The following is a 21,291-nucleotide window of genomic DNA, read 5'->3' as shown; positions in this document are numbered from 1 at the left end:
TTAATAAAAGTGACAGTGGGCATTCTGGCCTTGCTCCTGACCTTAGAGGATAAGCTTTCAACTTTTTGCAATTCAGTGTGATGGCAGCTGTGAGTTTGCCATATATGGCCGTTGTTATGTTGATGTATGTTCCCTCTCTACACACTTTGTTGAGTTTTTAGCATAAAAGCATGTTGGGTTTTGTGATCCTTTTTAGTACCTATTGTGATGACAATCGTTTTTGTCCTTCCTTTTGTTAATGGGATGTGTCACATTGATTTGCAGATACTTCACCATCTTTGCATCCCTGGAATAAATCCTACTTGTTCTTGGTTAATGAGTTTTGTAATGTATTTTTTAATTCAGTTTGCTGCTAATTTTTTTGAGGATTTTCACAAATGTGTTCACCAAGGATGGTGGTGTCTTAGTGTTCCTTTTTTGTTCTGTTTTTGTTGGATTTGGTATTGGGGTGATGCTGATCTAATAAAAAGGTGTGAAGTTTCCTTCCTTTTCAATGTTTAGAAGTAGTTTGAGAAAGGTAAATGTTAACTGTACTTTAAATGTTTGGTGGAAGTAATTTTTTAAAACCATCTGGTCCTTGACTTTGTAAACAGTGTTTTTTTTTTTTTTTTTGATTATCAGTGCAGTTCATTACTGTTAATCTGTCAGTGGAGATTTTCTATTTCTTCTGTCTGGTTCAGTTTTGGAATATCGTGCATTTCTAGGAGCTTCTTACAACAGCCTCTTGCAGTCCTTTGTGTTTCTGTTGTGTCAGTTGTAGCTTTTCTTTCATTTCTGACTTGAGCTGTCTATTCATTTACACATGGCCATCCTTTTGCCTCGTCTCCATTTGTTGATGTTGGTGAACTCTAAATAAGCAAATGGAAGAATAAAGTCTAAAGGCCCTGTTTTCTGTGTGGAAGTGCTTTCATTTCTTTGGCGAGGTTCAAGATTCTGTAATCTGTTGGGTCCATTTGTGAACTGTCTGTTCTAGTTCATTTATTTGTGTGTATTTATTTATTTATTTACTTTTATTTTATTAATCAGGAGAAAAGAAGTGCACTTTATAGTGTGGCTTGACATTTAAGTCATAAGTTTCATCTTAACACACCTGCCCAATAGAAGGGTGAATGACCTGTGGAAACCTCTGGTACGTGTTTGTTCTAGACATCAACATCAAGACAGCTGGGTTTTTTAAATGGAGGGTGTCAAGCACGCATTTGGTTTTGACTGGTAAAGCAGGTGGTTAGAACTAGTTGAGTTTTAGGTGTTTGAAAATATTCAGGCTAATGAAGACAGGCTTACAGATCAGGGTAATACTGTAGAATGGAAATACAATTTGTTCACTTAATCTAGTGCAGTTTTATAACTTTCTAATATGTAAGTTGCTTGCCTCCTGAAATTGGAGTTACATGCTTGGCAAGTCTGTTATCCACTTGCAGCCAGGAGGGTCCTTGTTGTTGGAGCACAGATAAGAAACAGGGCAACTAGGAAGACGTGCTGTGTTATTTTTTTTCTAGAAGTTTGGTAGTTAGTTTGAAGATTTTTAAATAGCAAGGCAAAATCTAATTTCTCAGTCATCTTCTGGATCCATTAGGATGAAATCGCTGCTTTGGACAGTTACCATGAAGTCTCAGTCAAGGGCTGTCAAGTTCTGTTTCTTCAGTGGTTTCTGTCAGGGCAGAGAAGGTGTCAGTGCTTTTGTGGTTGGGAGACTTGTTGTTTGGGGTTACTCCGATGCCGGGGTTTTTGCTCACGAAGTCGAAGAATGAGCTTCACAAACACTCAAGGTAGGAGAGCAAGGTACAGGCTTTTATTTAGAGATAAAGCGAAAGGACAGAGCTCGTGGCTCACACCTGGAGGGGACAAGAGAGGCCCTGTGTGTATTCATTTTAAATATGTTCCTTTAATTATTGCAGCTGTGCAATTAAGCTTGAAATTTTAACATTTGAGTGCAACTTCTTCTTTATCATTGTATAGATGAACAGGTATTCAAATGAATTGTCACTTCCTGCAATATAGTGTGGTAAGGTTATTGTTGGGATTACTTGGGGGCTCTAAGTCCATTTGAGGAAAATGGACATCTTAGTAATGGAATTTTGATCATTGGCAGTATATCTCTGTTGTTTTGTTTTTTCTTTCATTGCTGTCAAAAATGTTTCACATGTTTTTCCCCAGAGATCTATAAGTATTTTGTTGCATTTATATTTGAGCATTTGTATTTTTGCATTTTTTGGTTGTGGTGGATATAAATGATACTGTTTCTAACAAATTCCCATCATATGTTAATGTTTGACTGAAAATCAGAATTTTTTATGTTCACTTTGCTCTTAAGTTTATGGTATATGTGTAAAATCCCATCTGGGCACAGAGCATCAGGCTCAATTTCTGTTTTAACCTAACCATATATTTTTCACTGAATAATCATATATTGGATTTGAGCCCTTTACCAGGACTTCTCAGAAGGGGCCCAGCCATCAGTAGTGACTATGTTTGAGCTATGGGATGCCTGAACCTGCCTTTTCTGGCACGCATTGAGCACGTGTGCTCATCCTGTGCACTCTGGTACCTTTGCTAGAGTGAAGACTTGAGCTTTTGTATGTGCAGGACCCAGGAGGCTGGGCTGCAACTTTGGGATGCCTTGGGAGCCCAGTCCACCAGGAGGAAAATGCGTCCTGTGTTGGGGTCCTGACACCTGCAGATGGGGCTTTGCCATGATTTCTTCTGGATGTTTCTGTAAGGAGTGAGTACAGAACCGGCCATTTTCTGTCATATTCCTAGATGATTTCTTTATTAAATTCTCATATAGTATTGTAACATTTTTTTTTACGTGTGTTGCATAAAATTTCTTAGGTAAATAGGGCTGGTGTTATCTATACAATAAAACTGTTATGAAAGACCAGAATTAGATTATGTAATAGCTCCAGGGTCTGGGGCATAGTGTGTGCCCAGAAAGAATAATATTTTGTGAATTTAAAATGCTTTATGGAAGCAGATCAAGTGAGGAATGAGCCAGCTCTTAGAGCTTTGTGCCCTTGTGTGAATCATCTTTAAGGATCTGACCCCGTAATAATTAATGCGCAATGTTCCTCATTCACTGAGGGTTTCTAAGGATTAACTTTATATTATTCTGTATCGTTTTGATTCAGGATTGTTTCTGTAGAGAAATGCCACTTCAGCATCATATACACAATCATAAAATTCATATCAAGAAATGGGACCAGCCAGTCTTCCCTGGAACCTGAGGCAAAGAGGAAAAAGTCACACCCTAGTAAGTCCCTTCACTCACCTGTATTGTTACTTTTCCAACATTAAAGTAATTGAGATCCACTGAAAAGTGGAAGTTTAAGTACATTAAAATTCAGAACATTATTTTGAGTTCTACTATTTTATTGATACCAAACCAGAATTTAGTATGCTTTTATGTCCCTAGCTTTTGAAAAGCTAACTTATCAATATGTTGATATCCCTTGTGGCTTGTCATTTTCAAATGGGATAATCATTGTGCTTGATGATTTCTCCTGAATGAGTGTTGAACATAATTTTAAAAAATTAACTTCCTTCACTAATATGTTCTTTGCCAGACCTCTGTGTGAATGTATTTGTTAAAAACATGCATAAATTAACCAAGGGAACATCTATCTATTTTGATACATGATTTGAGTGAGCAAATTTTATGAATCAGGTTTAGAACAAAATACGATGATGTCTTTTGTCTCCATGCCACCTACTGGATGCTGCTCAACACCATCTAAGGTGAAGTTGTTACCAAATGAGACACACCTGTTTCCACTCAGTCAGCATACAGCAAAGCCAAACACTGACCTGAGCAGTGAAACCAAACCCTGACTTTGGGATGTGGTTTTTTTTAACATAGGGAAAGAAGGTGGGCGTTCCCCAAGCAAGGAGAACGGATAGCTAAAGTTTGAAGCCCTGCACTCACTATTGGCTTACAAGCAAGGGCTTATAAAGGTTATGGGAAAGGGTTGCAGGATGTGTGATGAGCTTGTGGCATTGTTCTGACGGGTCCGTGGTGAGGTGACGGGACTGTTTGAGGAGTGTTAGCTGTCAGCCTTCTGGCGCCACTGAGGCTAGAGTTCACTTGCTCATTGTCAGGAGGTGGCTCGTCTGGTGGAGCCTAAATACCTGTAAAACAAGTCAAGGATACGTGAGTCAAGAGTCAGTCTGTGGCCTTGAGGGAGAAATCAGAGTCCTGGGCCATTTTAGTTTGCTTTACCTTGGTTTGCAAACCCCATTTTCTTTCATCTTAACTTACACATTCTGATTCCCATACTGTGGGTCATAATTGATGGACCCAGTCTTGTATATCATTGAGATGTCTGAGGGCCTTTATTAGACAGGGAATGCCTGTGCAGTCACAAAACACCTTTAGGACTGAAATCACCGTAACGCTTAAGAGCCAAAACATTGGATGCTTTTTCTAAATGACATGCATTTATGGAAAACAGATTTCTTAGATTCCAAGTAGAAATCTGAAGGTACTTTACTTTTGTGTATCTTGGTTTCTGAGATAACAGTGAGATGTTTCTAATCTCCTTCCTATTTCATGTGCTTCCTTCTTGTAATAATTGCAAGTTCAAGTTTCTTTTTAGCATGCACATTCCTTTACTTTTTTGGTCTATTTTGAGCTTCAGAAAAAATGTACATAAACCTTGCTTTAGCTTTACATTCCTCTAATATACTTTCTACCTAATGTTCTTTATTGGTAAGCTAGATGACAGGCATTCTAACAATCATGAGGAATTACATATTGTCCTGGTTTTTCACTAGAGCTGTTTTTTAACCATTTGTTTATGATTCATAGGATCATCTCATCATGATCAAGTGCATTAAGTTTGAGAGTCTGTCTGTGCCAGCGTGCTTCTGAGTTTAGCACTGTGTATTTTACGTGTTAGAACTCCTGAGGGAGTTTTCTTAATTACTAAAGGAATCTAAAATTTTCTGGACTATTCACAGGGGTTTTGTTTTAGTTTCTCATAAGTATTGTATAGAATCCTTATTTTACAAGGGTTTCTATGTCTATAAAACCTATAGCTTGCTGTAGGATTTACTTCTTCTGAATTGCTTTAATTGAGGAAGCCTGACACAGATTCACACACAGGGTTAGTAGGTGTACATTCAGGGATTGCTTGAATTGTGGACAGTATCTGACCATGGAATTCAGATGCTTTCTACCAATGCTTCTATTAATTCTCATAATGGTTAATTTCCTATGACCTTGGAATAATTGAATTTCTCTTAAATATTTAAAGAGCGTATGTATTATATCTCACAATGTAATATTTCAAGTTTACATATTTGTACTAAAGCCAGAAACATTTTCAATTTACTGTTTTTAATTTTCAAATTCATGAAGTATATACGTGTGCCTTATTAAAGTTTTACATTCGTACAACATACTTCCAAATTTATATCGTCTCATTGTGTTTTTAAAAACGAGTGAACTTATAATCATGCTGCTTGGTTAAATTGTCAGTTTTCAGGAGAGTCTTAAAATTATCAGGAGACACCTAAAATTTATTTCCAGTACTCAAAATACCATTCCAGAGTGCTAATTTGCATAGAATTTAGTAATATTTTGTATCAAGATTTGGATTCAGCATAGTGTATATTCTCCTTTGATATTCCATGTATTAACTTTTGAGTCATGTTAACCTGTGTCAAAGTGCACCAATTCCATGTAGTCCCCTACGGCAGCACAGGGGATGTCTGTTCATCACATAGCCCACATACCTCTGCACCATGAATTCCCCTCAAGGTCACGTTGCTCCTTCCTGCCGCTTGCCCGGTAATTTGTCCTTAGAGAATCCCACCCCAACAGAGCCAGAGTGGTGATTCTCTCTCTCCAGTCCCCTCTTCATGCTGCTGGGTCATACCTGCAGGGACAGACTCAGAGCAGCACCATGCAAGAAGCAAAATGACAGCTGAGACCCCAGCTTCTGTCCTCCGTCAGCCTCGTGGAGAGGACTGGATGCAGTAGTTTGGGGGCGCCATGGGCCTTAACGGGAGGAGCGGCAGTAAGAGGGAATGCCCTTGTCCCTGTCCTGTGCCCTGTGGCAAGGGTTCGAGAGTTTTCATAGCAGCCAGGTGAGGAAAGGCGTCATGATAGAAAAAGGGGTTTAAAGTTCTCAGTGTTTCCCCAGGCTCCACAAATTATCCGTCACACTGAAGGTACAGTAACAATACAATACTCATGTACTGCCTTCTGAATGTTCAGTTTCTTACAAGGTTGATTAGGTTTAGCTTTACAACTTGGTTCATCTGGGGTAAATCAAGCTCTTCGTCTGTAACGTATTTTGTGGTCAGATTGACTTAATGGCATAGTATGAGCACAGTCATTTAGAAGAGTGTTTTCAGATAATTTCAGACTTACAGAAAACCTGCAATATCCCTGATATTCCTTCATTCAGATTTTCCAGTGGTCACTGCACCACTACATTTGCACCATCATAGAAAATTGTCCACTGTATTTTTCCAATTAGAGGCATAATTTACCACAGAAATCCTACATGACCCACATTAGAAAATCAAAATTGTTGATAATTCTTACCTGCAGACCAGCTTTAAATATCAGTAAGTGCATCAACTATGAGAAAAATATGTCTGCATTCTGGACCATAGACTTTCTGTCATTTTCATGACCTCACTAAGAATTTTGCATCTATTTTCAATAAGAATATTGGTCTGCAGTCATGTTTTTTCATGGCATCCTAATCTGGATTGATGTCAGGGTAGTGGTGGCCTCATAGAGTGAGCTTGGAAGTGCTCTGTACTCTTCAGTTTTTTCGAAGATTTTGGGAAAGATTGACATGAATTCTTTAAGAGTTTGGTAGAATTCTCCAGCGAAGCTCTCCGACTACCAGAATCTCTTGTACAGCAAGTGTTCTCCTTTTTTTCATTCATTTATTCTTTCATCAAATATTTATTTATTTTATTTTGGTATCATTAATACACAATCACATGAGCAACATTGTGCTTACTAGATCCCCCCCATTATCACGTCCCCACCACATACCACATTACAGTCACTGTCCATCTGTGTACTAAGATGCTATAGAGTCACTACTTCTCTTCTCTGTGCTTTACTGTCTTCCTCGTTCCCCCGACTATGCTATGGGTGCTAATTGTAATGCCCATTACTCCCCTTCTCCCTACCTTCCCACCCACTCTCGCCAGTCCCTTTCCCTTTGGTAACCATTAGTCCAGTGTCGGGTTCTGTGAGTCTGCTGCTGCTATGTTCCTTCAGTTTTTGCTTGGTTGTTAACACTGCACAGATGAGTGAAATCATTTGGTACTTGTCTTTCTCCACCTGGCTTATGTCACTGAGCATAATACCCTCTAGCTCCATCCATGTTTTTGCACATGGTGGGATTTGCTTCTTTCTTATGGTTGGATAGTATTCTATTGTGTATATAGAATACTCCTCTTTATCCATTCATCTACTGATGGACACTTAGGTTGCTTCCATTTCTTGGCTATTGTAAATAGTGCTGCAATAAACATGGGGGAGGGGGGTTGCATATGTCTTTTTGAACCTGAGAATTTGTTTTCTTTATGTACATTCCTAGGAGTGGAATTCCCAGGTTACATGGTATTTCTATTTTGAGTTTTTTGAGGAACCTCCATACTACTTTCCACCGTGCTTGAACTACTTTACATTCCCACCAGCAGTGTGGGACTGTTCCTCTTTCTCCCCATCCTCGCCAGCATTTGTTGTTCCTGATCTTTTGATGTTGGTCATCCTAACTGGTATGAGGTGAATATTGTGGTTTTAATTTGTATATCCCTGATAATTAGCAATGTGGAGCATCTTTTCATGTGCCTGATTGCCATCTGAATTTCTTCTTTGGCGAAGTGTCTGTTCATATCTTCCACCTATTTTTTAGAACGGTTATTTCCTTTTTGGGTGTTGAGGTGTGTGAGTCATGTATTTTGGATGATAACCTCTTGTTGGATATGTCATTTACAAATATATTCTCCCATACTCTAGGATGCATTTTTGTTCTGCTGATGGTGTCCTTTTCTGTACAGAAGCTTTTTAACATGATGCAGTCCCATTTGTTCATTTTTTATTTTGTTTCCCTTGCCTGAGGAGATGAGTTCAAGAAAAAGTTGCTCATGTTTATATTCAAGAGATTTTTTGGCTATGTTTTCTTCTTAAGAGTTTTATGGTTTCACGACTTACATTCAGGTCTTTGATCCATTTTGAGTTTGCTTTTGTGTATGGGATTAGACAACAATCCAGGTTCATTCTCTTGCATGTAGCTGCCCAGTTCTGCCAACACCAGTTGTTGAAGAAGCTGTCATTTCCCCATTGTGTGTCCATGCCTCCTTAATTTTATATTAATTGGTCATATATGCTTGGGTTGATATCCGGGTTCTCTTGTCTGTTCCATTGTTGCACGGGTCTGTTCTTGTGCCCGTACCAAATTGTCTTAATTACTGTGGCTTTGTAGTAGAGCTTGAAGTCGGGGAGAATGATCCCCCCAACCCTCCACTTTTTCTTTGTTCTCAGGATTGTTTTGGCTATTTGAGTTCTCTATGGTTCCATACAAATTTTAGAACTATTTGCTATAGTTCATTGAAGAATGCTGTTGGTATTTTGATAGAGATTGCATTGAATCTGTAGATTGCTTTAGGCAAGATGGCCGTTTTGACAGTATTATTTCTTCCTATCCTTGATCACAGGATGTGTTTCCATTTGTTGGTATCTTCTTTAATTTCTCTCCTGAGTGTCTTGTAGTTTTCAGAGTATATGTCTTTTACTTCGTGGTTAGGTTTATTCCTCGGTATTTTATTGTTTTTGATGTAAATGTGAATGGAATTGTTTTCCTGATTTCTATTTCTGCTCGTTTATCATTAGTGTATAGGAATGCAAGAGATTTCTGTGTATTAGTTTTGTATCCTGCAAATTCGCTGAATTCAGATATTAGATCCAGCAGTTTTGAAGTGGATTATTTAGGGCTTTTGATGTACAATATCATGTCATCTGCAAACAGTGAAAGTTTAACTTCTTCCTTACCAATCTGGATGCCCTTTATTTCTGTGTGTTGTCTAATTGCTGTGGCAAGGACCTCCATAACTATGTTGAATAAAAGTGAGAAGGGTGGGAATCCTTGTCTTGTTCCTGATCTTAAAAGGAAAGACTTTCAGCTTCTCGCTGTTTACTATGATGGTAGCTGTCGGTTTATCATATATGGCCTTTATTATGTTGAGGGTACTTGCCCTCTATACTCATTTTGTTGAGAGTTTATATCATGAGTGGATGTTGAAGTTTGTCGAATGCTTTTTCAACGTCCATGTAGATGATCATGTGGTTTTTGTCCTTCTTTCTGTTAATGGCTTTTCTCATATTGTACCTTCCTTGAACTCCTGGAATAAATGCTACTTGATCATGGTGGATGATCTTTTTGATGATAATTTTGAATTCTGTTTGCTAATATTTTGTTGAGTATTTTTTCATCTATGTTCATCAGGGATATTGGTGTGTAATTTTCTTTATTTTGTGGTGTCTTTGCATGGTTTTGGTATTAGAGTGATGCTGGCATCATAGAATGAGTTTGGGAGTATTCCCTCCTCCTCTACTTTTTGGCAAACTAAGGAGGATGGGTGTTAGGTCTTCTCTAAACGTTTCATTAAATTCAGTGGTTTAGGCATCTGATCTGGGGGTTTTGTTCTTTAGGTAGTTTTTTGATTACCAGTTCAGTTTTGTTGCTGGTAATTGGTCTGTTCAGATTTTCTGTTTTTCTTGAGTCAGTCTTGGAAGGTTGTATTTTTCTAGAAAGTTGTCCATTTTTTCTAGGTTATCCAGTTTGTTAGCATATGATTTTTCATAGTATTCTCTCATCATTCTTTGTATTTTTGTGGTGCCCATAGTGATTCTTCCTTTATCATTTCTGATTCTGCTTACTTGTGTAGAGTCCTTTTTTTCTTGTTAAGTCTGGCTAGGGACTTACCTATTTTGTTTATTTTCTCTAAGAAACAGCTCCCACTTTCATTGATTCTTTCTGTTTTATCTTTCTCGATTTTATGTATTTGTGCTCTAATCTTATGTCCCTCCTTCTGCTGACTTTGGCCCTCATTTGTTCATCTTTTTGTAGTTTCACTGTGAGTTTAGACTGTTTATATGGGACTGTTCCTCTTTTCTGAGGTAGGCCTGTATCGCAGTATACTTCCCTCTTAGGACGGCCTTTGCTGAGTACCACAGAGAGTGTCAGAACAGACTCCTGTAAGTGTCCGGCCAGCTAGGCTGAGGGACGGCAAGAAAAAATGGCACCCCACAGCCCCTCTTCCCCTGGATACATCTCCAGCATATCCCATCCCTCTGACACACATCCCAATGTTAATCCATAAATCACATATAATTTAGGTGCTTTTCAAACTGCTGGGTCTCAGATGGATCATCAGCACACCCGTCCTCCAGGAGCAGAGGCTAGGCCTCCGAGAGTCCTCTGGCCGTCCCAGAGTTCAGCCACACTGATTCTCAAAGCCAGAGGGCTCATCTTCCTGGGGCGGCCCTGGTGTAGGCTTCATCCCCTCACCCCCCATGCCTGCTCCCTCTCATTCATGGGGGGTGGGGCAGGACAGGAGATGGGGCTGACCACAGCTCTGCCCTTTTACCCTTCTCAGTGTGGCCTCTTCTTGTCATTAGCTATGGAAATTCTGTTTTGTCTTTAGGTTATTTCCAGAGTGGGGCATATTGCATGTAGTTTCCTAGGTGTGTACATGAGAAGAGGTGATCCCAGGGTTTTTCTGCCACGGTCTTTTCAGAATCCCCTCTGTAGCCTACTTTTCTAGGCCTTAATTCCCTCATCTGCAATGTGAAGAATATATATATATATATATAAGCAGGCCTTTAAGATTAATTCTCTTTTAGGTAAGATATTCCAAAAGTCTTTTTATAAACTAATTACCAGGAAATAAGGGATTCTGGAAGTACACTTACAAATAGAAAGGTGGTTTTTTTAAAAAAAGAAGGTAACATTGTTTTATTTGAGCTATAGTTAAATTTACTGAAAATTGTTTAGCCAGAAATAATTTGGTAAATGATCAATTCACTGAATGACTAACAGACCTAAAACCGTCAGACCAGACACCTTAATCCAGGTTTAAAACATTCACCACAGGTATTTCAGGCAAGGCCTAGAATAGGTACAGTTTCCAATTCTGAAAAATGTAAGTTCATTCATTCATTTATATAACATTGATCAGTCAGGAAGTGCTAGGCATCCCAAATATTAATGTGAGAAATTGACAGTTGCCTAGGACTGCAGATCTGAGAGGAAATACTTGAAGCAAAGGTTTGGTGATACTAAAACTTAAAGAACAAAACAACAGCAAAAAAAATCTCAGTAAGGGATATGGCTGGTAATTGTAGGTCTGCTTTTGTTATGTAGCTGTATTCCTATTATTGTTATGTGTGTATGCAACTTAATTAGTAGTTTGATAAAACCTGTACATGCTTACGTTACTCTACAAGAAGATATGTCAAAGAAATAATCAATCTTCCCATGTTTTCTTCCGTCTGCTACTTCTGTAGCTTTTCTTCTTCCTTCCTAATTACAACCCTTAAATAGAATTCGTGCCTCATATCAAATTTACCGAGTATCATAGTTCTTCCAAGTGGTAAAGATACCTGAAGACAAATGCTGGGCATAGAAGCCACAGGGCATAAATCTGCAAAGAAGTAAAAAGCTAACCTTGTCAAACAATATTGCTTCTCTCTCACCAACTTTACATTTCCCTGTATGGCCCCGGAAGATGACTGGTTAGCCAGAGACGGGTAAGATTCCTCAAGGGAGGAACAACCTAAGACAGGCACAGTCGCAGGGGGGCCATCAGGTGAGAAATTGGGGATCAACAGAGGTGCGGCTTAGAACTTCACCCCCCCTGTTTTGAGAGAAATCTTCTGCATACATGGATGTTTTGTCGCCCTTGTCTAGATTGGATTAACACTCAGTCTACAGGCACAGACCTGATCATCTACATTTGCCCTCTTAGAGCACTAAATTATGTTTTCTACCTTTATCTTGCATCTACCTACCACTCCAGCATTTTATCTAAAAAAAAGATAATAATAATAAGGGAGAAATGTGGGATTCACATATAAATCAAGTATAAAAATCAAATCTGACTTGATTGTTTATAGTTCATGATGCGTGATCAAAACTGAAAGTTTCTGTTATATCACTGCCCTTGCACTGTTCACCATGTAAGAACTTATTCACTATGTAAGAAGTTGTTCACCATGTAAGAACTTGTTCGTTATGCTTCAGAAGATTGGAGACTGTTGAGAATTAGGCTTGGGGTGGATTAATGATTGTGCATTGAGTCCCCTATACAGAATTTTATTGTTAACCACCATTGGATCAAGAAATATGAGAGATGCCCTCTCAAACAAACAAACAAAATGAACTCAAAATTGATCATAAGCCAACATGTGAAGTGTAAGAGTTTCAGAAGAGAACACAGAACTATTCAGGAGTAGGAGAAGGGGAAGAGTTCTTGGCACCAAAGCGCAATGCATAAATTAAAGATTGATAAATGGGATTATCTCAAAATGCAAATTAAAAGCATAAATACATACCAGTAGACTAACCCATTCAATGGCTACATTTAAAGACTAATAATAACAAACGTTGGCAAGAGTTTGAAGCATTTGGAACTCTCAACATTGCAAGTGGGAATATGAGACAATACAAGCACTTTAGAAATTCCTAAAAATAAACACTGTATCTCCTAGCAATCCCACTTCTTAGTACTTACCTAAGACAAATGGAAAACTATACCCACATGGAAATGCCTCAAATGTTCATAGTGGCTTCATTCACAATAGCCCGAAACTAGAAATAATACCCACTAACTGGAGAGTGGATTTTGAAAAGTGGTACATCTCTGTAAGGAAATACCACTTTCTAATAAAAAGAAAAAGAAGTGTTGATACACACATTATCAATGAATCTTAAACTAATTAGGCTGAAAGAAAGAAGTCAGATGAAATAGTGTACATATTGCATGGTTCCCATTTTATAAATTTACAGGAAAAGAAAACTACGTTGTCAAAAAGCAAATTACTAGTTGCCTGTGGCCAGGAGTAGAGAGAAAACTGCACTGTAAAGGGGCAGAAGGAATCATTGGGAGGTAATCGAAATGCTTTTTGCTTGATTGTGATTGTAGATTCATAATTGAATAATATATGTAAATGTGATCAAATTGTACACTTTAAGTGGATGTGTTTATTATTCTGAAGTTTATTATACTTCAGAATAGGTTTTTTTGAAATCCCCAAACTTGAGGTTGGAATATATTGGCTCTTTCTCATGTGATGGCATTGTTCTTCAGTTTGATTAGTGTGTGGATTACATGCATGTATACATTTGTCTAAACCCCTCAAACTCTGTACCTAAGATTTATGCGTTTTACTATATGCAAGTATGCTTCAAAAAAAGAAAAATCTCAGTAAGTTGGCAAATCATTCAGTGAAAGCTGACTTTTGGTGGAATGGGTTCCCTCATTTACTTATTTACTGCTCCCCTCCCTATTAAACCATCCTGAAGTATATAAACTCAAACAAAAATGGGAGCAACAAAAGGAACATAAAGACAGCAACGATATAAAGGCACAAGTGAGACTTGATCACACGTCCTATTAAGACCTGAACACGGGCCGGTGGACAGGGGACTCTGGTTGTCAGTGAGACAGGAAGTCCAGTTACTTAGACAGCTCAGTGTCCACAAGGCACAGTGAACACAGACCAGTTGCTCATGAGACGTTTAGCTATACTTTGGAGTATCATTTATGAAGAGTAATGGGAATATTGAAATAGAAACTCACATTTAAATAAAATTTCATAATCTTAAAAAAATTCTGAATAATGGAAACATTCTAAAATCAATTCATTTGAGGTAATTTTTCTAATCTTGAAATACTTGAAAGTAATAAATTTATTTGCCATTTTCCTCAAGTATTTCTCCATCTTCTATGTTAACTTGGTTCTGGAAGAAAACTTTACTACTCTTTGCCTTTTCCATGTTACTTAGAGGCCACTTCAGACCTGCCTGGTCTCCAGTCGGGCTTCTTTCCCTCACATCCAGGCAGTCCTCTCTCCAAGAAAAGAGCCTCATTATTTACCTGCTTTTCTAGCTCTAGTTCTCAGGCCCTAAGTCAGACCATCTTTATTTGTTAAGTGGACATTTGAGACAACTTTCTGTCCCGACCTCTGCATCCTTTTTCAGACTCATCACCTACTCAGGGTGACGTTCTGGGATCGCCTGAGTCAGTGACCCGAGTCTGAGGTCCCAGTTAGAGATGCTTGTCCTTTGAGGAGAGGACGCTCTCCCACTTAACCTCTGTAGAGAATGTGCCTGTATAGAGTAGGTGCCTCAAGTGTCTTAAGTAGCGGAAACTGTCTTTATGATGACGCATCACAGCCTAATAGTATACTGGTATGTGTTACAGTGTAGAGTGAACTTTACTCATTTACTATGATTATTTCATTCAGTCTGAAAAAACATAAACCTTTTCTTCTCTCTCACCATAGTATTTATAGAAATGAATGTGTTACTGCTAGTGATTTAAATTAGTAACTGTAGAAAGGAGAATTATAATGGTATAAAAGGCTTGATCTGTCACCATCTCTATCTTCTTAGTCATCTTTTTTCACTTTATCCTGTTTCTTTTAGATCTTAAAGATTATTTTCAGGAACCATTTACTATCTTAGTCTTAGAAATTAAGGAAAGAATAAACTCCATTTTATGCATAATTTCTGAATGATGTAAAAGCATAGGAATCAAATGATATAAATTGTATTTGCCTTTTCTAAGGAAAAGTTTATTGACAAAAAATACTTCTTTTTTTCATCACCCACAGTTGTTTTGAGTGTTGAGTGAATTAAAGTTTTAATACAAGCTTGAGATTTTCCTAACAATCCAGTTCTCATTTTATGAAATCCCGGAGTCAGAAGATAGCCGGTTACATGAATCGCCCTTAGATAGTATTTATTTATAAATGCCAAAAGCAAAAATGTAAATGATGTCATTTGTCAGGTGAATTTTGGACATCAACATAATCTGTACCTTTTTGGACACAGGTATATTTTCCTAGCTGAATAAAATATAACTGTGTAAAAATTGTAACTGGATAAAAAAAACGATTAATTGATGGAACCCTTGAAATTCAGTCAAAAGCTCCCCATGCTGGTGAACATAAAGCTGTTCTGCTGGCTTCCTTCTTAGTGTTTCATGGTGTAAAAATGCAGTTAGTACAAGTGCTGATCCCACTGACTTCATTTGAAATCTCAGCAAAAATTCTCTCGTCAGAATTATTATTTAAAATAGGAATTACTGAACAGATTTAGTTTAGATATTTTTTTGACATGTAGACACTGAGTATATGCATTGGTTTTTTCTGTAACCCTGCCATAGCATCATCTTGACTGTGCTTTCATGCCTGAATATTGTGATGAGTAGCAAGTATAAAAATGTCTTTGTAATATCAGTGAAGTACATGTAGTGGCTAATACCCCAGGTTTTAGAGAGAGACAGTCCTGGGTTCAAATCACACATTTCTGTTCCTTATTGCCAGGGCACCTCAGGAAACGATTTAACCTCACTTGGTGTGTGATTCCCTCAATGGTAATACAGGGACAGTAAAACCCACCTTCCTAGGTAAAATGATTATGAAGATTAAAGTAAAGAGTGCATTCAAAATGCCTCGGACAAAGCACGGTGCTTGGACTGTGGGGTCTAACTGTCCTCCATGATGGGGGAAGAGCAGTGCTTGTGTCCATGGCACCCACTGTGTGAGGTCATCATGTGCCATGATTCTGAGCCTGGCACCACAGCATAAAGGGCAGTCAGGACTGCTGGCTCTGGCTGCAGAAGTGCCCAGAGTGGTTCAGGTGAATCCTGCTTTGAGATTCTTTGAAGGAATAAGAAACATTTAAAAATTTTCTTAACGTTCACAGCAAAGGAATTCTCTGTCAAAAAAGAAGTATAAGGTAATTTAAAATTGTTTTAGAAAGGTTACTTTGAAAGGATGCTTTTCCTATGTCTGGAAATACTACTTTGGACTCCAAATAAGGTCATGTAACAGTGTATTTGTTTTGATTGCCTTACGGAGGACAACCAGCTCTTCTTTATTACCTATGCATTAAGCAGGCTTCTTCCTGTAATACACTAGCGTTATGCTTTTGTATGTTTCCATAAACCTTTTTTTTCTTCTCTCTCACCGTAGTATTTATAGAAATGAATGTGTTACTGAAAGATTTAAATTAGTAACTGTAGAAAGGAGAATTATAACGGTATAAAAGGCTTGATCTGTCACCATCTCTATCTTCTTAGTCATCTTTTTTCTCTTTATCCTGTTTCTTTTAGATCTTAAAGATTATTTTCAAGAACCATTTACTATCTTAGTCTTAGAAATAAAGAAAAAAAGAATAAACTTTTTATGCATAATTTCTGAATGATGAAAAAGCATAGGAATCAAATGATATAAATTTAATTTGCTTTTTCTAAGGAAAAGCTTACTGAGAAAAAATACTACTTTTTTTCGTCACCCACAATTGTTTTGACTGTTGAGTGAATTAAAGTTTTAATACTAGGTTGAGATTTTCCTAACAATCCATTTCTCATTTTATGAAATCCTGGAGTTAGAAGATAGCCCAATACATGAAACACCTTAGAAAGTATTTATTTATAAATGCCAAAAGCAAAATGTAAATGATGTCATTTGTCAGGTGAATTTTGGACATCAACATAATCTGTACCTTTTTGGACACAGGTATATTTTCCTAGCTGAATAAAATATAACTGTGTAAAAATTGTAACTGGATAAAAAAAACGATTAATTGATGGAACCCTTGAAATTCAGTCAAAAGCTCCCCATGCTGGTGAACATAAAGCTGTTCTGCTGGCTTCCTTCTTAGTGTTTCATGGTGTAAAAATGCAGTTAGTACAAGTGCTGATCCCACTGACTTCATTTGAAATCTCAGCAAAAATTCTCTCGTCAGAATTATTATTTAAAATAGGAATTACTGAACAGATTTAGTTTAGATATTTTTTTGACATGTAGACACTGAGTATATGCATTGGTTTTTTCTGTAACCCTGCCATAGCATCATCTTGACTGTGCTTTCATGCCTGAATATTGTGATGAGTAGCAAGTATAAAAATGTCTTTGTAATATCAGTGAAGTACATGTAGTGGCTAATACCCCAGGTTTTAGAGAGAGACAGTCCTGGGTTCAAATCACACATTTCTGTTCCTTATTGCCAGGGCACCTCAGGAAACGATTTAACCTCACTTGGTGTGTGATTCCCTCAATGGTAATACAGGGACAGTAAAACCCACCTTCCTAGGTAAAATGATTATGAAGATTAAAGTAAAGAGTGCATTCAAAATGCCTCGGACAAAGCACGGTGCTTGGACTGTGGGGTCTAACTGTCCTCCATGATGGGGGAAGAGCAGTGCTTGTGTCCATGGCACCCACTGTGTGAGGTCATCATGTGCCATGATTCTGAGCCTGGCACCACAGCATAAAGGGCAGTCAGGACTGCTGGCTCTGGCTGCAGAAGTGCCCAGAGTGGTTCAGGTGAATCCTGCTTTGAGATTCTTTGAAGGAATAAGAAACATTTAAAAATTTTCTTAACGTTCACAGCAAAGGAATTCTCTGTCAAAAAAGAAGTATAAGGTAATTTAAAATTGTTTTAGAAAGGTTACTTTGAAAGGATGCTTTTCCTATGTCTGGAAATACTACTTTGGACTCCAAATAAGGTCATGTAACAGTGTATTTGTTTTGATTGCCTTACGGAGGACAACCAGCTCTTCTTTATTACCTATGCATTAAGCAGGCTTCTTCCTGTAATACACTAGCGTTATGCTTTTGTATGTTTCCATAAACCTTTTTTTTCTTCTCTCTCACCGTAGTATTTATAGAAATGAATGTGTTACTGAAAGATTTAAATTAGTAACTGTAGAAAGGAGAATTATAACGGTATAAAAGGCTTGATCTGTCACCATCTCTATCTTCTTAGTCATCTTTTTTCTCTTTATCCTGTTTCTTTTAGATCTTAAAGATTATTTTCAAGAACCATTTACTATCTTAGTCTTAGAAATAAAGAAAAAAAGAATAAACTTTTTATGCATAATTTCTGAATGATGAAAAAGCATAGGAATCAAATGATATAAATTTAATTTGCTTTTTCTAAGGAAAAGCTTACTGAGAAAAAATACTACTTTTTTTCGTCACCCACAATTGTTTTGACTGTTGAGTGAATTAAAGTTTTAATACTAGGTTGAGATTTTCCTAACAATCCATTTCTCATTTTATGAAATCCTGGAGTTAGAAGATAGCCCAATACATGAAACACCTTAGAAAGTATTTATTTATAAATGCCAAAAGCAAAATGTAAATGATGTCATTTGTCAGGTGAATTTTGGACATCAACATAATCTGTACCTTTTTGGACACAGGTATATTTTCCTATCTGAATAAAATATAACTGTGTAAAAATTATTACTGGATAAAAAAAAGATTAATTGATGGAACCCTTGAAATTCAGTCAAAATCTCCCCATGCTGGTGAACATAAAGCTGTTCTGCTGGCTTCCTTCTTAGTGTTTCATGGTGTAAAAATGCAGTTAGTACAAGTGCTGATCCCACTGACTTCATTTGAAATCTCAGCAAAAATTCTCTCGTCAGAATTATTATTTAAAATAGGAATTACTGAACAGATTTAGTTTAGATATTTTTTTGACATGTAGACACTGAGTATATGCATTGGTTTTTTTCTGTAACCCTGCCATAGCATCATCTTGACTGTGCTTTCATGCCTGAATATTGTGATGAGTATCAAGTATAAAAATGTCTTTGTAATATCAGTGAAGTACATGTAGTGGCTAATACCCCAGGTTTTAGAGAGAGACAGTCCTGGGTTCAAATCACACATTTCTGTTCCTTATTGCCAGGGCACCTCAGGAAACGATTTAACCTCACTTGGTGTGTGATTCCCTCAATGGTAATACAGGGACAGTAAAACCCACCTTCCTAGGTAAAATGATTATGAAGATTAAAGTAAAGAGTGCATTCAAAATGCCTCGGACAAAGCACGGTGCTTGGACTGTGGGGTCTAACTGTCCTCCATGATGGGGAAAGAGCAGTGCTTGTGTCCATGGCACCCACTCTATGAGGTCATCATATGCCATGATTCTGAGCCTGGCACCACAGCATAAAGGGCGGTCAGGACTGCTGGCTCTGGCTGCAGAAGTGCCCAGAGTGGTTCAGGCTGAATCCTGCTTTGAGATTCTTTGAAGGAATAAGAAACATTTAAAAATTTTCTTAACGTTCACAGCAAAGGAATTCTCTGTCAAGAAAGGAGTATAAGGTAATTTAAAATTGTTTTGGAAAGGTTATTTTGAAAGGATGCTTTTCCTATGTGTGGACATGGTACTTTGGACTCCAAATAAGGTCATGTAACAGTGTATTTGTTTTGATGCCTTACGGAGGACAGCCAGCTCTTGATTATTACCTATGCACTAAGCAGGCTTCTTCCTGTAATACACTAGCGTTATGCTGGTGTATATGTTCCCATGAGGAGACTTAAAGTGGCAAATCTGAAATATCACAAAAGTAGACAAAAGAATGTACATCATGTACCTATCATCAGCTTTAGAAATTATCATATGAACAATATTGTTTTACATATATTCCCATCTACTCCTCCTCTTCCATAATCTGATGAAGCAAATCTTAGACATTGTACTTCATCTGCAAGTGTGTCTAAAAGATAAGAATTCTTGTTTTCTACAAAAGTATGAGAATAGCATTATCATAATTTAAAATGATAACTTCTTGATATCATCAAATATCAGACATTGTTCAAAATTTTCATTGTTTAAATTCTTAACTGTCAGAATTTCCGGACAGTTTGTCTATTTGAATCAAAATCTAGGTAAGATCCAAACATTGGGCATGTTTGATACATGCTTTAAGGCCCCTTTAGTCTTCCCACAGTGTTTTCACTTCTTGAAATTTGTTTGTTGAATAAACTGGGTAATTTGTGGGATTTCCTTCAGACTGGATTTTGCCGTGTAGTTTAATATATACGGCAAGTAAATTTTCCCCGTTAAGTTTTAGTGATTTAATCTGGAGGCTTAATCATTTCCAGGTTTTGTTTTTTGGGAGGGGGAGGATTAGTTTATAGGTGATGAAGTGAACCTCCTTCTGTCGGTCCAGTTGTCTCCCTTTTTTGGTGATTGGCAACCATTCAAATGTAAAGCTTAGATCCATTAATCCATGAGATATTGCAAAATGGTAATAGTCTGACTCTTACATTCCTTCTTGATTTATTAGCTGTGTTTTTTCTATAAAGAGAGTCTTTTGTTTGTTATTTGGATAGCTTCATGTTTGGTTGAACTGATGCTCCTGAGAGCAATCCGTAGAGGTGTCATCACTCAACTAATCTTTTCAAATACCCGCCAACTTTACAGTCATTATGGTTCAGAAATGGTGATTAAGATGTATGTCTATATATGTTTATAGGTCCAGGTATATATCTGTCAGTGTATTTAAAGTTGAAATAATTAAAGTAAGAATACGAAATATATACCAAAAGCCATGAACAATTCTAAATGTAACTTGAATTAGAAACTAAAATTTTTAAAGGTTACAACAGCTTTATAAAAATTAATATGTGTAGGTTTCCCTAGAATTTTCTGACATATTGATCACTTGTGTTTATTTTGTTGATAATATTTTATTTCTATAAAATGTTACTTAACAGGGAATGCAGTGGTGTCCTTTGAAAGAAGAGGATGCCATTCCCCGTGTGAGGGCAATGGAAGCTCATGGGGGACGACCACCGGATCCAGAGGGAGAGCGACCAGGAGAGGATACCAGCGTGAGACAGCGGAGCGGTCGGCCTCCTGATGTTGGCGGTGCTGAATGTGTAGATAACACAGATGGCAAATTGCTAAGACAACTGCAAGCTCAAGGTAGGGAACATGTATCCGTCACTGTAAGAACTGTACTAAAATGTGTTAAGTATTTCTACATGTATTTGACATAGGAATGATTGATAACTACTCTCAGTTTCTAAAAGGTAGGTGATTGTGTTCAAATAAAATGAGAAAATAAGGAGTCCCACTGGTAACTGGAGTTCTTTGATTTAATAAGCGCCTTTCAAGAATCATACTCGTAAACACATCATGCCCTGTGTGTTTAGAATTACAAAGGTAGGTGATGAACTTTTCAGGCTGGAAACTCATTTGAACAGCTCCCAATTCCTTGCGGTGG

At 37.5% G+C, this 21,291-nt stretch overlaps 1 protein-coding gene across 1 annotated transcript in view; it reads left to right on the top strand.

Annotated features, from left to right (window-relative positions):
* Positions 1 to 20,782: 20,782 nt before the first annotated feature.
* The window catches only part of LOC130681273 (bromodomain adjacent to zinc finger domain protein 2B-like), an 81,530-nt gene continuing 81,021 nt past the window's right edge, over positions 20,783 to 21,291 (top strand). Inside the window, exon 1 of the mRNA XM_057493910.1 lies at positions 20,783 to 20,990. Coding sequence (XP_057349893.1) covers positions 20,783 to 20,990 — 208 coding nt within the window. The remainder of the gene's footprint in view (positions 20,991 to 21,291) is intronic.

Source organism: Manis pentadactyla, chromosome 16 (assembly GCF_030020395.1).
Source record: "Manis pentadactyla isolate mManPen7 chromosome 16, mManPen7.hap1, whole genome shotgun sequence".
Lineage (NCBI taxonomy): Eukaryota > Metazoa > Chordata > Mammalia > Pholidota > Manidae > Manis > Manis pentadactyla.
This window is presented reverse-complemented; position numbering and strand designations above follow the sequence as displayed.